Source organism: Eulemur rufifrons, chromosome 3, assembly GCF_041146395.1.
Source record: "Eulemur rufifrons isolate Redbay chromosome 3, OSU_ERuf_1, whole genome shotgun sequence".
In the NCBI taxonomy this organism is placed as follows: domain Eukaryota; kingdom Metazoa; phylum Chordata; class Mammalia; order Primates; family Lemuridae; genus Eulemur; species Eulemur rufifrons.
In genome coordinates, this window is record NC_090985.1 from 49,229,990 (window position 1) to 49,245,832 (window position 15,843).

The 15,843-nt window shown below is 30.9% G+C and overlaps 1 protein-coding gene across 3 annotated transcripts in view; it reads left to right on the forward strand.

Moving 5' to 3' along the window:
* CSMD3 (CUB and Sushi multiple domains 3) overlaps positions 1–15,843 on the forward strand; it is a 1,111,380-nt gene that overhangs the window by 382,029 nt on the left and 713,508 nt on the right. For all 3 annotated transcript variants that reach the window (XM_069466068.1, XM_069466069.1, XM_069466070.1), the window contains exon 6: positions 7,781–7,893. In XM_069466068.1, the coding sequence (XP_069322169.1) occupies positions 7,781–7,893 (113 nt within the window). The remainder of the gene's footprint in view (positions 1–7,780; positions 7,894–15,843) is intronic.

The window sequence follows — 15,843 nt, forward strand, 5'->3', positions numbered from 1 at the left end:
GCTCTTGTTAAAGCCATGTATGATTTTGTGTCCTATAGTACAGTTACTTTTGAATATCTAACCAAGAACACAATCAGACATCTGTGACAAGAAAATACAACCCAGTCTGTGTAGATATCTGTATACTCTGTACACATTTTATTCATGACTTGCATAGTGTGGAAGATTAGTATTTTTAATGTTATCTTCTAAATGGATTAATTTAGTTGCTAAAATAATTTTCTAACTTACTTTACCCTGTACAACATAATAGAAAATTTGGTAATTTTTACCTTTGACTATTTTTAAAGATGCTGATTTTCCCTGAGACTGTGAAAGGCATTCTTATCCAGACATGAAGAGATGAACAATATTTGTGGTTAATAATAATTCTACTGCATGCTATTTGATATTATGGCAAAGTATGAAAATGGGAAGGTGTTTATTGACTAAGTTTAGGAAATTCTGGGTTAAAAAATATCTCAATACTTCAAGAAGAGTATATGGTTGTGCAATATTCTTCACAAGTATACCTCCCTGCATTCCCAAGGTATTTGGTGGCTAATGTTTACAACACACTTTAAGAAATTTTGTTATATGATATTACTTCACATAAATAGCAGTATTCATTATCAATTTCAAATGTGCTTATAGATTTGCTAAATCCAGTATGGATCCTGCTCTCAACTTCTGATAATTTAGAGAATGTATAATATAACAAGAAGAAAACAACGAGACATGTCATAGGAAGAGTTTTATCAAGTACTTTTGATACTCAGAGAACAGAGAGATAACCTTCAGCCAGGGGAATTGAGGAATACTTATGAATAAGATAGAATTTTTGATTGGTCTTGAATAGAGAAAAGAACAAAAACATTTAATGATGACATGAAATGGAATTATTGAGATAAGTTATAAAGCATATGAACAAATACACAGGTACTGAATGTTAAGGCATGCACCCAGACAAATAAATCTCTTCATTTATTTTCTTGATATGTAAAGCCATCATACACCTCTTACACAATAATTGCTGTGCTAAGCATCAGGGATTTAATAGCCTACCTTCAAAGAAAATGTAAAATATTAGGAAATAGAGAAAACTCACTACTACATAAAGTAGTAATTGTCTGGACACAGACTTTAAGCAAGATGGCTGATTCGAAATGCCTGGTGCTTGTCCTCCCAACCAAAATGGACCAAAACGATGAATGGATGGCTACATTATCACTAGAGTGACTGAAGAAGTACACTGGGCTACCAAAACAGAATGATGGAGTCTCTGTGGAGCACAGAAACCCGTGGTGGAAGCATAGAGTGGAAATGTAGCATCCTGTCTCTGCCACCCCATCTTCTCTGCTGGGATCAGCTTAGGGATGGAAGGGACTTCACCTTGTGGAAAAAGGTAAGCTTGAGGATCCTGGCTATCCCCAATCCTGACACACATACCTGTAGCTCTTGGTACAAGAGAGACCTTCAGTCCTTACGGTGGCTGAACCCAGTTTGGAGAGCTGGCTCCATCCCCCTTTAAGCCTACCCTAGATCCAGGTGACTCTCCATGTTTGCAAGCATTCACATGCATTTGTAGGAAGTCTGATTTCAGTCAGATCCCAAAGTGAGCCCTTCCCAGGGCTAAGTGACCTTCTGTGTCTGAGTACACCAAAACCAACAGCTTATTCAGTGGCATCTCTGCATTATAGTCCTCTTGCCCCAGAGCTGTCCAACCCATAGCATGCAAGCATGCCCAGCATGAAACTAGCTTAGTGGCATTACCCCACGCACAACTGCCCCACTGTCACCATAAACTCCTGTATCCTGGACCACTGATACACTTTCAGACATCATTGATGTGCATTACAGGTGAAGAAACTGCACAGACACTCCACTACTGTGTCCACCCAGAATTAAAGCCAAAACACCCTACCCAAATGATACCCTGGGACCCATCTATTGGAAAAACTTTCTGCCAAAACTACTCCATAAAATTGGAAAAGTTGACTGTTCCCCAGATGCACAATATCAATGTGGGAACACAAAAAAACACGAAAAAGCAAGAAAACATGACACCTCCAAAGAAACAAAAAATCTCCAGTAGCAGATCCTATGGAAAAGGAAATTTATGAAATGTCTGAAAATGAATTCAAAATTATGGTCTTAAGGAATCTCAGTGAGATACAAGAGATTACAGATAGACAATTCAATAAAACCATGAAAAAAATTATAATTGAATGAGAATCTCACTAAAGAGTTAAGTATCATATGAAAGAATGAGACAGAAATCTTAGACCTAAAGAATTCAATGAATGGAATACAAAATGCAACTGAGAGCCTCAACAGAATAGATCAAGCAGCAGAAAAAAAATGGTACTTGAAGACAAGTCTTTAGAAATAACCCAGTCAGAAAGGAGAAAGGAAATATGAATAAAAAAGAATGAAGAAAGCCTGTGGGACCTAGAAGACCCATTAAGCAAACAAATGTTTTACATTATATGTGTGTCAAAGTGAAAAGAGTTGGAAAAAGTCACCAAAAAATCCTACTTAGCAGTACAATAGCTTAAAAATTCCCAAGTCTTAGGAGAGACATGGACATTCAGATTTCAGGAATCTCAAAACCTCCAAGTAGACTAAAAGCAAAGGGGTTCTCTCTGAGGCACGTTATAATTAAACTGTCAAAAGGTAAAGACAAAAAAGAAATTCTAAAAGGAACAGGAGAAAAGTGTCAAGTGTCAACACTGGAGTATGAACATATACATATATTACTAGATATAAAGGGAAATAAACTGCAATACAGCAATAGTAGTGGAATTCAACTCCCTACTTTCAACAATGGAAAGATTATCTAGAAATAAAATAAACAAAGCAACGTTGGACCTAAATTGCAATGCAGATCGAATGGCTTTAGCAGACAATTTGCAGAATACTCCATCCAACAGCTGACATAATACACATTATTTTCAACTGCACATGGAGAATTCTTCAGGACAGATCATATGTTAGTCTTAAAAATTTAGATCCTATCAAGTATCATTTCTAACCACAATAGTATAAAACTAGAAATCAGTAACAGGAGGAAGGAACTTCAGAAAATTTACAAATATGTGGAAAGTATATAATTTCCTCCTATGTAATCAATGGACCAATAAAGAAAAGGAAAAAGGAAATTTAAAAAAATTGAGACAAATGTGAAAATGGAAGCACAACATATCATTTGATATACAGCAAAAGCAATTCTTAGGGGGAAGTTTGTAGTGATCAACACCTACATTAAAAAAGAAGAAAGATTTATGATGAACAACCTAATATTACACTTCAAGGAACTAGACAAACTAGAACAAACAAAACCCAAAATTGGTAGAAAGAAAGAAATAATAAAGATTAGATATGTGTTTCAATGCTGAATTCTTTCTACCTCAAGAAAGTGTAGAACACATACGAATGTTGTTGTTGTGAGGATCCTACATCCCAGGATTTCACCTTTGACTGTGAACGTCAAACTGCATGAGAATGTACCATTAGGTACAAAATTCTTCTATCAGGACTTCCTTGAAAATAAAGTGGTGCTACTGAAAGATGACCAGATATATGTGTGTATCCAGTATGCCTTCTTGGTGTCTTCATCACACTGAGAACTCTAGGAAAGAGCCAGAGCTTTGGCAGATCAGACAATCAAGAACCTGAGTATGTGTGCTTGAAGAACTTTTCCTTCAATTAGAAAATGTACACAATGTATACACATGTATTGAAACATCACATTGTACCCTGTAAATATGTATAATTACTATGTGTAAATTAAAAATACATATAATTTAAAAATGAAGTGATAAGACTATCCATAGGTGCTCTCTGGGGACAGAAAAGGAACTTTAAATTTGACTTCCCTGAGAATGATTAAGAATAAGTAAATAAAAATTAAGATATTATATTTATTTTGGCCTTAAAATAAAGTACTTACTAAGGACCTGAGAGTAGATGAGAGAGTAAATTTGAGAAACTAATTGCAACTTAACATAGGGCAATAATCTAATGAGGTCATGGAGAACAGAAGATGAATGAAGGATATATCTTATCCCAGTGCTAGAGCAGGAAAGAGGTCATATAGGTTTAAGAGGAAGAGAGAGAAAAAGAGTGAGGGAGGGCAAGAGAGCACTCGCGAGAGAGGGAGAGAGATAGACACAATTAAAGTTCAAAGAGAGCGGGAGAATTGCTAGAGTGAGACACGAAGTCATGAAGGTAATGATGTGAATAATTCTGGGTTTAAGGTTTGAATCTATGTATGATTACTTAAGATAAGGATATATAGATAGGTAATTACATTTGAATGATTTTAAGGAATTGGAAAGATTTAAAAAAATATGTCAGAGCCATCAAAGTTGATACCTGTTGTTGCAAGTGCTAAGTTTGAGAAAATTGAGGAACCAGAGGTGGCAGAAATGAAGATCTGACAGAAGAGTTATGAACCAAATGAATAGGATCAGAATAGTTTTAGGAACTTTTAAGAGAACGGCAAAGACTTGTGGTTCTCTCAGATTACTTACATTTAACTTATTCTTAAAAGAATATTGTAAATATTGTAATCATATTCCATAAAGGACTAATTATGACAGAAAATATTGAATCTGATTTAAAATATCAATTTATGATTTAGATATTTTTCCTATAGAAAATTATATAAATAAAATACTTTTGCAAAGATTAATTTTTTATGGTGAGTTGCACTGCATTGTCAATGTTTCTTTCTACATTGAATATGCAATGAAATTTGATGTCATTGTTAATTTATTATGTCATTCCATTAAAATTTATTCATTACTCAAAAGGCATGTCTTTAATTCTTTGGTACAAATAACTGTAGTAGGTGACAAATTTATGACATTTATCATTACCATATTTTTCTTTGATTTAATTTTCCTAAAATCCAGTTAAGTATAATAATTAAGACATATAGAGTATGAATATTTTGAGGGTAATATAAAAAGATGAGGGTAAAATGAAAAAGTTGTATCATTAACACAACTGAAACCTTATTTTTCTAGAATTTCTTTATCATGCATCTGTGGATTTTTTTTTTGCATGCGTATATCATTTGCTATCATCTGAAATTATATTATTCATTTATTTATTTAACTTGTTTATTTTCACTGTGGAAGACCATGATCTTTGTCTTGCTTACTATATTACTACTGTACTTCCAACTTTTAGTATTAATGTTTGTCATATAGTGAATATTGAGCAAATAATTGTTGAATAAATGTACACTAAATCTCTTCATTATTTAAAAATGATTCTCATTGAGTTTATATTAGAATGAACCAAAATTTGCTTACTGTCAAATGACCAAAGTGATTTGATTCGGGATAATAATGAGTTATATTTTAGAAATATCTCCTTTAATATTTAAGAAATTCTCTCTAGGTGGCATATATTCTCAATCCCCCATTTTCCAATACTCCTGATGACACTTGAAATACGGGCAGAGATGTGTAGATTCATTTATGAGATTGCTGCACAAGCCATAAATCATGCTGTATTATATATATCATATTTAAATAATGAGCAATATTAAGTTAGTACAATCTGCAAAGTCCTTATAACCAATGACTGTATATTTCTTCTCTGGTAGCAGAGGGGTGCTGTGGTGCAAGTGCTTTCTAGTTCAGTTTCTTACCTCTTGCTTCTGCAGCTCTACTACTTCAGCTCCATCCTCCTAGATTTTTGAAGTTGAATTCAAGTTGAAACTACAGTTCTATAGTAGCTATCACTTGCTTTTATAATAATCTACTGCTGAAATTATCTTTGATGTCCATGGAAAAGATGGGAAGTTTATCCTTTTTATTGTCTATTTCTCTTTTCTCACATTTCTTAATGGACAGGTGGAATTACTTCTTATATAGTGGGTCTTTTAAGAGTCTATGCCTTAACTCTGTGGGTCAGTGTGTTAGAATCATCCATGTATTCTAGTTTCATTACAGTTAGGAATGTGTGAAGCCTGTGAAACTCATTCAAACTTTCCCTAATGGATATTTGTGCTCATTGAATCAGGGAATTGAACAGACAAAATTGTGAATCAAAATCTGGCATGAACTATGCTACTCTATTGAAAACATAATTGAATCAAATCCAAATATTTTTTCACTGAATTGCTATTTGAACCAAACCAACCAACAAACAAGAATAAACAAAACCTGGATATTTTCTGAAAGTAATGAAGTCAAATTTTAAAACTTGAGTCTTAAAATTATATAGGTATATGGTATATATTTATTTACTAAATTCAGATAAGAAACAATTCAACCAGCTGGACCAATAAACAGACTCACCCAATAAGAAGAGAAAATAGGAGGTCAATAGGGAAAAGTTTTAAAAAATTCATTTCAAACCAAGAATAGAAATGAGAAATATATGGGATAGAACCCAACTTATTCATATTGGAATCAGTGGACACAAAGATGCAATAAAGGTGATTTTACATTTCAGTAGGCCGGTGGTCCTCCACTAAAAGTGATGCCTAGCTTCCAAAATTCCTTGGAAAGGTTGGTTTTTAGGAATAAGGTGGGAGGATATCTGATAGAGGGTCTGTGCATCTCTATGCATTTATCTCACCACTGATTTACATATACAACCACATACAATGACAGATGTTTTATCCTCCTCCTTTGGTTCCCCTCACATGACTGACTGCCAAGCAGTGAAAGAGTTGTAATGCCTCTTCACACCTCCACCCCCACAAACACAAACTAATAAATCAGCTATTTTGCCTCCTGAAGAAAAATGTGGGCTTTGAAGAAAAGGAAAGATACATCATATACTGGTTGTTATAAAACTTTAGTCTAAAACTCTCCTTCACTATGTGAGAGTCTTGCTTTTGAGAATCCTTTACCTTGGCTTTATATCATATGCCTAAAATTTAAATAGTTAGATATATAGTGGAAGTATATGAGGGTGATATTTCTTTATTGAATGAAATAAAAAAACACTGCTTCACTGGAAATCTTCTAAGGATTATAAAGCACAAAATTACTTAGTATATTAATCATGAACAATACCTGGAGCATAGTTTCAGTATTTTGCTTTAAGTGACTTGTTTTAAAGATATTAAGAAATGGTATCTTCATAATGAAATATGTGAAGACTAAATACGTATTCAAATATATCTGTTTGGATATATATAATCTGTTTTCTTCCTGTTCTTTGGAGCAGGCCTGTAATGCATAGTATAAGTATATATTATAATGAAAGCAAATCATGAAAATTTTTAAAATTATTAAATTATATAAAAATAGTGCTTGTTCTATGAAAATAAATTGTGAAATTTGCTATCCAATATGAAATATTGAAAATATATTAGATGAGTAGCAGGGAGTATAAGAAAATAACTCTAGAATCTCATTCTGGAAATAAGGATATCAATTTCTTTGAAGACTTCCTACTTTCTAACTATTATATCAGTGCATACATGGAGAACACAATGAACACCATTAGCTCAATATTCATTATGTTTATCAATGAAATAAATAACATCAGTGTAATAAATTTGTATAAATCAAAAATTATATGCAGTTGTAGTTTTACAGTTGATTTGATCAATATATGAAACCAAATTGTACTAGTATGTATTTGGAATTGTACTATTCTATGATTGACTTTTCTATGCATAAAATAAGTATTTCATTTGTGCTTAAAAAACTGAAAATGTATAGTTATGAATTTTGTATCTAGGTAGTCACATTTTTGGTCCCAAAATAGTGAAAAAGTTTACTGCTGAAAAGCTTTTTAATTTTTTTTTGTTGTCTTTATAATTCAGGTTATCTGGAATGAATATACCACCACCAATTATCAGCAACAAAAACTGGCTCAGGCTTCATTTTGTTACAGACAGCAATCATCGATATCGTGGATTTAGTGCTCCATACCAAGGTATACTTAATGAATACCTCTGACTCTTTTGATGTGTAAAATGATTTTAGTATACACAATTGCATTTTGTGATAGAAGAACAATATCTGCAGCATTTAGAAATGGTAATTTGAATAGGGAAAAATTGTCATTCTCTTGCTGAGGCAATAATGTGATCATAACCAAATTATAGTATTAAGGTTATTTTTATAGCACAATATTCAAAATAAAGAATATTATGACTTCTAAAAGGTAATATGTAACATATGCAATATTTTGCTGTAATAAAGTACTTCAGCGATTGGATATGATACCTAAAAGCTATACCATAAAACACTACAGAAAACCTTCAATTGTAAACAGAATCTTCATCAGTTGAAATCCATTTCCATATACAGTGTGTTTGTTATTGCTAGTTTAATTAACCTTGTTAGGATTTTCATCTATCAATTTATTAACAGGCATTATTTTGAAGAAGTAGAATATAATATTTCATGCATTAACTTGAAAAACTTTTTGGAACAAGATTATTATGAAGATAGAGTACTAATCAAAATGTGGCTTCTACAATATCCAGTAATATTATGTGAGCTTAGTGTACTTTATCCTCAGACTGCTTATGTAAATAATTCATTTAATTTTTGATAGTGTATCAGTTACTCTTCAGGGAATAGTGAGCATTGCCACAGTTACATTTTTCCATTTATCTGTTTTGTTTTGTTTGTTGAATGCTTTCCTCTTTAGCAGACTTAGGTCTTAAGCACTTTGCAGATTTAATATGGTGACAATAGACAGCTTATATTTGGTACCTAAAATGTCATTAGACCATATATTGTTTTTTGGAATAGAAACTTCAACAGTCAATTTATATTTTGAAGACCAATAACCTCTCTGCAGATGTACTATCAATAAGATTTATCTCAATAACAGAAACACATTAACGTGATTTGTAATTTGACTTTCATCATAGTGCATTGAGTATCATTGTAATAAAAATCTTTAGGATAGTAACTTAAAATAAAGATTTTGAAGAAAATCCACTGTGGAAAATCTACAATAATTTCTATTTCTAAAGTAGTTAATTGGAATGGAAACATAAATACAAATATGCTTTTAAAGTTGTATAATTTATTAACATTTCTCATTATAGAAAATATCCATCATAAATAACTAAATTTTAAAACTTAATGAATATTCATAGAAAAATAATTTTCATATATTTTATTAAAATAACTGTACAAGTATTATAATTTGAATCTTACCAATTTACACCAGTGTCATTTTTAAATTTACAAAAAATATTTTATCCAGTTTCTAATTTCAATTTTTAAAATTTTCATGCACTTCAAAAATCAGAGGACTTTTTTCTAAAAAGAAACAATTACCATGAAGTCTCTTTATCTTTAGATTCCCTATTCCTTTTGGAGTTTTCAACCACATGATTTTATGGCCGTGATTCCTCTCTGCAATGAGTTAAGGCAGATGGCATGGCAGAAATTCAAAAGACTATCCTCTTTGACTCATGTGGTGATCTTTTCTACTAGGTTCATAGAATTTTCCAGTTGAATAGCTTCTGCTGTTTTTCTGAATAGAAATAAAGTAGCATTTATTTTGTATATATATAAACTGCAGGAAAAATAGATCTCCTATCTCAAAAATTAAATGGTACCTTATTTGTTTTATGCAATATAATTTCATGGAACTGGTATTTTCAGATAGTGTTCTTTTGCTTAATAAGAAAATAGCACAAAACTGCCAGGAGATTTGTGTATTTAATTATTATTTTCAATATTCTACTTGTTAGCCTTAAATTGTCTTTCATAGTACTTTTAAGATTCAATTTGATTTTCCAGCATTGCCTATCTGTTTTCAGCAATGAAAAATAGCATATCAATGAATTCACCATTGTAAATGGAAAGTATGTGTTTTATGGAATACACTTATTTCTATTTTTAGCAAGAAAGGGGCTCAAGAGAGGGTAATTTCTGTTGTGATCTATATCTCCTCAACACAGAGGCAATAAAGTGGCTTAAGAAAATAGAAGCTATGATTTTAAAATAGGATCAATGGAAAGTTTTATCTATAAAAATATCCCTTTGCATTGTATCCTTTTTTAAACTTCCTGATTCAGGCTTAATTGTTATAATTGCATTATCTCTCTATATATTATCTAGCCAGCTTAAATTCAGTTTGAGAAGTAATTCTTGAAATCATAATATAATGAAGAATTTTGGATTAAAAAAACTCTAGTAAGATAACTTAAATACCTGCACAAATTGCAATTCTGACATGTAAAAATACATTCCCTAGCATGAAATGGTAATCATGCTTTTTATATTGTTCCATGCTACTATTTAGTTTCAGCGGTATCTAAATTAAAACCAATTCAATATGGAAATGTCATGGAATATATTATTCAAAAATTAATACCAAGTCTCCATGCAGCTCAGTTTCTTAACTCAAATACTTACTGAGTACTCAGTAATTGTTATTGATTTATCTATAATTTTGAATTCATTTAATGTTTTAATGGAGCTTCAGGTTTCCAAAGACTGATTACTTTCCTCACAAAATTTCTATTTAATCTGTGTCCTTTATTAAATACCATGAAATTTAACTGAAAACTACTAAAAGGTTCATTGAATGCCATTAGCTACTTTTTCAGTTAGTTCCGTAATTGATGAAGTAGGCACATAGACACACACCAAAGTGCTTTCCCAAATAGAGACAATTTTAAGTTGTATTATAGGCTGAGAATAACATGATAACAAATATAGTTCTTTTCCTAATCAAAAGTACTAAAAACGTTAATTCTTCCCCTCTTTGAGATCCACAATAAATATGCCTAATCCTAGCTAAAATGAACAAGAGCATCTATTTTTTTGTCTCTGAGTTTATTTATAATGAAAATCTCTCATTTTAAAATTTTATTATCCCTCCTTTGATATAAAAAACTTCCTGTTTATTTTCAGCTCTCTCCAAAAGAAAATCATTTCAATATTATTTTTACTATATTTGTCTTTGTTTTTTTATTGTTCCAACATTCAAGTTTCATTAAGTCTCTTTTAATGAGAACTTGAATTGTGCTATTGCTCACATAAATAGTAAAACTTTTTCTTAACTGTGGTGTTTGGAAGGCCTCTTACTTATTTGTTGAAACCTCCATATTATTGTCATTTGATCATTACTATAAAACTAAAATCTACTTCTTTTCCATTTCCATGAATACATGATCTTGTTTTCTTATTTTCTAAATTGGAAGGGGATTTTTAGAGAACACCTAACTGTTCAATGCAGAAAATCTTGCATCTAGAAAAAATATGTATATACTACTTTTTTATCCATAAGCTTCAATCATTTAAATATGAAATATTATTACAACATTTTTTATTTTAAATTATTCAACATTCCACACTTTCATTTTTTTAATGTGCAATCGTAGATGCTGGAGCTTTAGGCATTCATAAAATTGTCTTTGGCATGTAAGTTTAGGAATTGCAATGTTTAATCAATTCCAAATATGTAAATATATGAGTAATTCCATATTATAGATTCAGGACTCTAAATCCTTTAGATTTTATCACATTTCCATTTTTCCCTTTTCTTCCAAAATTTTATTGTATGCGATTCTTATGCAGGTAAATATTTTATATACTTAATTTTAATTTAACAAAAATTATGAATAGCAATACACAATATTTTAAATTTATGAAAGATAATAATGTCACATAGATTCTCAAATACGTTATCATCATTTTTGGATCAGCTGGACATCTTTTTTGCTAAGAAAAACATACTTAATGGACCAAACTTTCAAACCATATTGAAAATATTCTTCCATAAATCTCAGTTACAGAGTCCCCCAGCATTTTAGATGTCCATTGTTTAAGTCAAAATAAATAGCTTTGGAGTAGTTACTCCATTTTTTTATATTTGGGAAGTTTTGACGTAAATGCCTGTGCACACTTACTCAACAAAGGTAAATGAGATTATTGGGGATGCAGCATATTATATTAAGGAAAGAATAGGATTTAGAGTCAGAGATGAGAATTGAATCATAGTTATTATTAATAATTGCTATATGAGTTCCCTTAGCTTTGGTTTTTCCATTATTAAAAAGAGTCACAATAGCTAGGCACAATATTGTTTTGGAAATCAAAAGGTATTAAGGCTTTTTTATAGTGAAAGTCAGACATGAAGTAAATAAAGATGCTTCAGTGGAAACAGATAATTAACCATATGGAATGGTTTAGAGCTCACATTCTAACTATGAGGAATGAACAGTTTAAATATTGTGATCAAATATAAAATTTGAATCTAGGAACCATGTTTAAAAAGATAAAACACTAAGCTTTATATTTCTCACTGTCACAAATGAGGATGCCCACATTTCTCAAGGGAAAAGCACTTTTCCTTGGAACTGATTTTAAAATAGGATATTTTGTGAGTACAACTGAGAAGCAATTTCCTTTCTGTAACAGATTTTCTGAAATCATAAATATATTTCAGGATTAAAAAGAGAGTACAGTTTCAAAGCAACTTTCTGTAAAGGTGATAGATGCTGTCCTAATCTTTGCTTTCACTAATATATTTAAATATATATTTATATTTATAACTTTTTTTATACATTACTTTTTCTTGTTGTACTTTTATATATCCATTGTTAATAAAAGATAGGGAGTGATATATGCCTTTATTTTAATCAGGAAACTCCTGCTCTAATTTGACAACTGTCAATGCAAGTCATATTTGTGATTCTAAGGATGGTGTGGAGGAGTGTGATATAATAAGAAAAAACTGATAGTTTTGGTTTGGACAATTAGGATAGATTTTCTGTCATGGAAGTGTTGGACAAATAGATTACTTTTCTGGTAAAAATGGTGGATGGAACTTTTTAGTATAATTCAAGAAATATCCAATGAATATACAATTCTTCATATTACAGTAGGTTTTTATTTAATTTTTAATGAATATATGCTATGAGAAATTTCATAGTATCAATATGTTTGAATCTTTATCTCCAAATATTATTTTTATTACATAGGCAAACTGCATTATTTTAAATTTAGGAAGTAAGGTACCTATTTTTACTTAGTGAGTTTTAAGAGAATAGAAATTTCAGTTTCTCTAGTAAATAGTGTTTGAGAATAATTTCTAATCTTGTATTTTGTTTTGTTTCTATTTTATTTTGATATTATTAACTTTGTTTTTTCAAGATGTCTCAAATCCTAAATAATTACTTTCACTCTGAATTTCTGTTTTAAAATGTTTGTTGTATATCAAAAAAGAGAAAATTATTTTACTACTTGCTTTATGGACCTGTCAGTCTATGAGATTCATCCCCTTATTAGTACAAAGTCTACAAAAACAGCAGAGATAATAAAAAGATTTTTAATCGTCACAATCGTATCTAGATAGTCACTCAGCTGTCTAAAGCAACCATTACAAACTCCCTGATATCATTTATTCTGTGATGTAAATGAATGTGTCACAATCATGCCAGTGTAAGGTTCAAGGGCTTTCATGATATTAGAGTTAAATTCTTCAATAATTAAATATATTTTTTCATTTCTGTTTTATAAAATTCATTAATTTAATTTAAAATCAAGTCAATAATGCTGGAAATTTTCTAAATGTACAGACAGAATTTTAGTTATTATAATATTGAAAATGAAAATATTAACTGCATTTTTAACTAGCTTTTATAGGAATTCTAAAACTTAACATTCATTTGCCAATCTTCTTATAGATCTTCCACCCTCATATTCTTTTCATACATGTGGATGTGTTTGACAGTAAACTGGCTAATTAGTGTTTCATTTCAAATTTCCCTGGAATAGAACGTCTACTGTGAAATACACCCTCACAAACTGAACAAAGTATTCTACATCAGAAACACAATGCTAGTGATTCATTTTTGTTTAATTCTACTCAACTATAAAAATTTCTGGTATAATATTTTATTTTTCTAAATATTTTAACATTTATGAATTAAAAATTAGTCCATGTGACTATTTAGAGTTGGAATATAGATTTAACTTATACAATGAGGTTTTAGAAATAAAGTAGAATGTTAGGAATACTGTTGATTCTTTTTTCTTGCCTAGCTAGTTTATAGTCCTTTTTTTTTCTGTTTATGAATTAACAATAGATATTAACATTGAGACTACCCAGAACTGTTAATGGACATCAAGAGAAAGGGGTAGTCACGGAAACATTCATATTCTGATAAAAAAGATTACTTAAAATCAGATAATAGAGGATTTGCGGGCAAAGTACAGCAGGAAAGTATAAAGGAAAAGAATGAATGCATTTAAGAAATAGTCACAGAATTTATTATTTTAAAGACTTAGGCATGGATTCTCTTATAAAACTTTTGTTATTTTCTAAAGAATCGTATCAACCTTCAAAGCATTGACACTAGAGTAACTCTGACAATCAAAAGGAAAATATCATAAATACATTTTAAATAAAAACAATAAGCTTTCATGCTTACATTTGCTAAGTGATCCTTTTAAGCCAGTACTTTATATGTGTGTGTGTGTGCACGTGTGTGTGTATTTCCTTTATTTATATGCCTTGAAAAAGGCAGATTATATTAACTTCATTTTACAATATCATGGAATTTTTGAAAAACCCAGAAACAACTTGGTAAAATGATTGGATTTACATCATCTTCAAATATACCAACTACCATAAATAGGAGATAATCTTTTAATATTAAGTTGTATTAATAATATGGATAATATTTTCTAAAATATTAGGTTCAAGTATAGTACTTAGCAATTGTAAAAATTAAAAAACAATAGATCATTATATATAATTTTGCTATATGGCTCACACATTCCTGTTGATGATAGAATAAACTTAAAATTTGCCCATCTCTTCTACGATAAAAGTCTCTTTGTGTTTAGCCAGCTTCCCTGGGCTAAATGCTCAAACTTTCAGGATTTCAATTACCTCCTTTAGATTATTTCCTCTCTTCTTTTCCAAGAAAGCGTCTAGATATAAGTAACATAAGCCTATGAGTCTTAATAGTGATGAGATGCAAACAACTTGTCCATATATAAACCCTTATTCTCACTTAATGAATATTAGCTGGTTTTACTAGAGATACCACTTCTTGGTAATTGAGAATTCCGAAGGCATTCAGTGCTGGCATGTTTAAGGAAACTTGTGGTCCATTCTCTTAGCATGGTTAATTGCCCACACGTTGTACTCCATGATGCCTTTTCCTGAGTCTTAATATAAGTTTTAATCCGTTGATTTTTTAAATAAAAAGAACTCAATTACATGTTTTTATATAATAGATAGTGTAATAAAATTTATCCCCATTGAACCATTTAATAGACAAATGTCTTACAAATTAACCGTGTGAGATATCAGCAGAGGATATTCATTGTTACCGTATCCATTTTGGTGAAACAAATAATAACACCATTTGCTGTTATAGGCTTATTTAACCTTTTATTAGTTTACACCCTACTGACTGTTATTGTAAAACCCAAGAATGAATCTGTAATTAGAGTGGCACAAAAGTAATTGTGGTTTCAGACCATGAATTTTAGATCATTATAACTAGGCTCAAACACATCTTTATTAATCAAAACAGGAACCATTACAATCAACACATTTTTGCCAATGAAAAATAAGTTTGTTTATTCCTATAGCATAAAAATCCTTGTTTCGGGATTCCACAAACTCTTGGAGAGCATTTTCTGCATCCTGCTGGTTGTGGAAGCATTTGACCTGCAAAAAGTTGTCTAGATGCTTGAGGAAGTGGTAGTTGGTTACCAAGAGGTCAGGTGAATATGGAAGACGAGGCAAAACTTTGTAGCCCAATTTGTTCAACTTCCGAAGCATTGGTTGTTAGGGAGAAGAATTGTGCCTTTTCTGTTGACCAATGCTGGCTGCTGAGCATACTTCTCAGGCGTAATGGTTTTGCCGGGATTTAGAAATCTGTAGTGGATC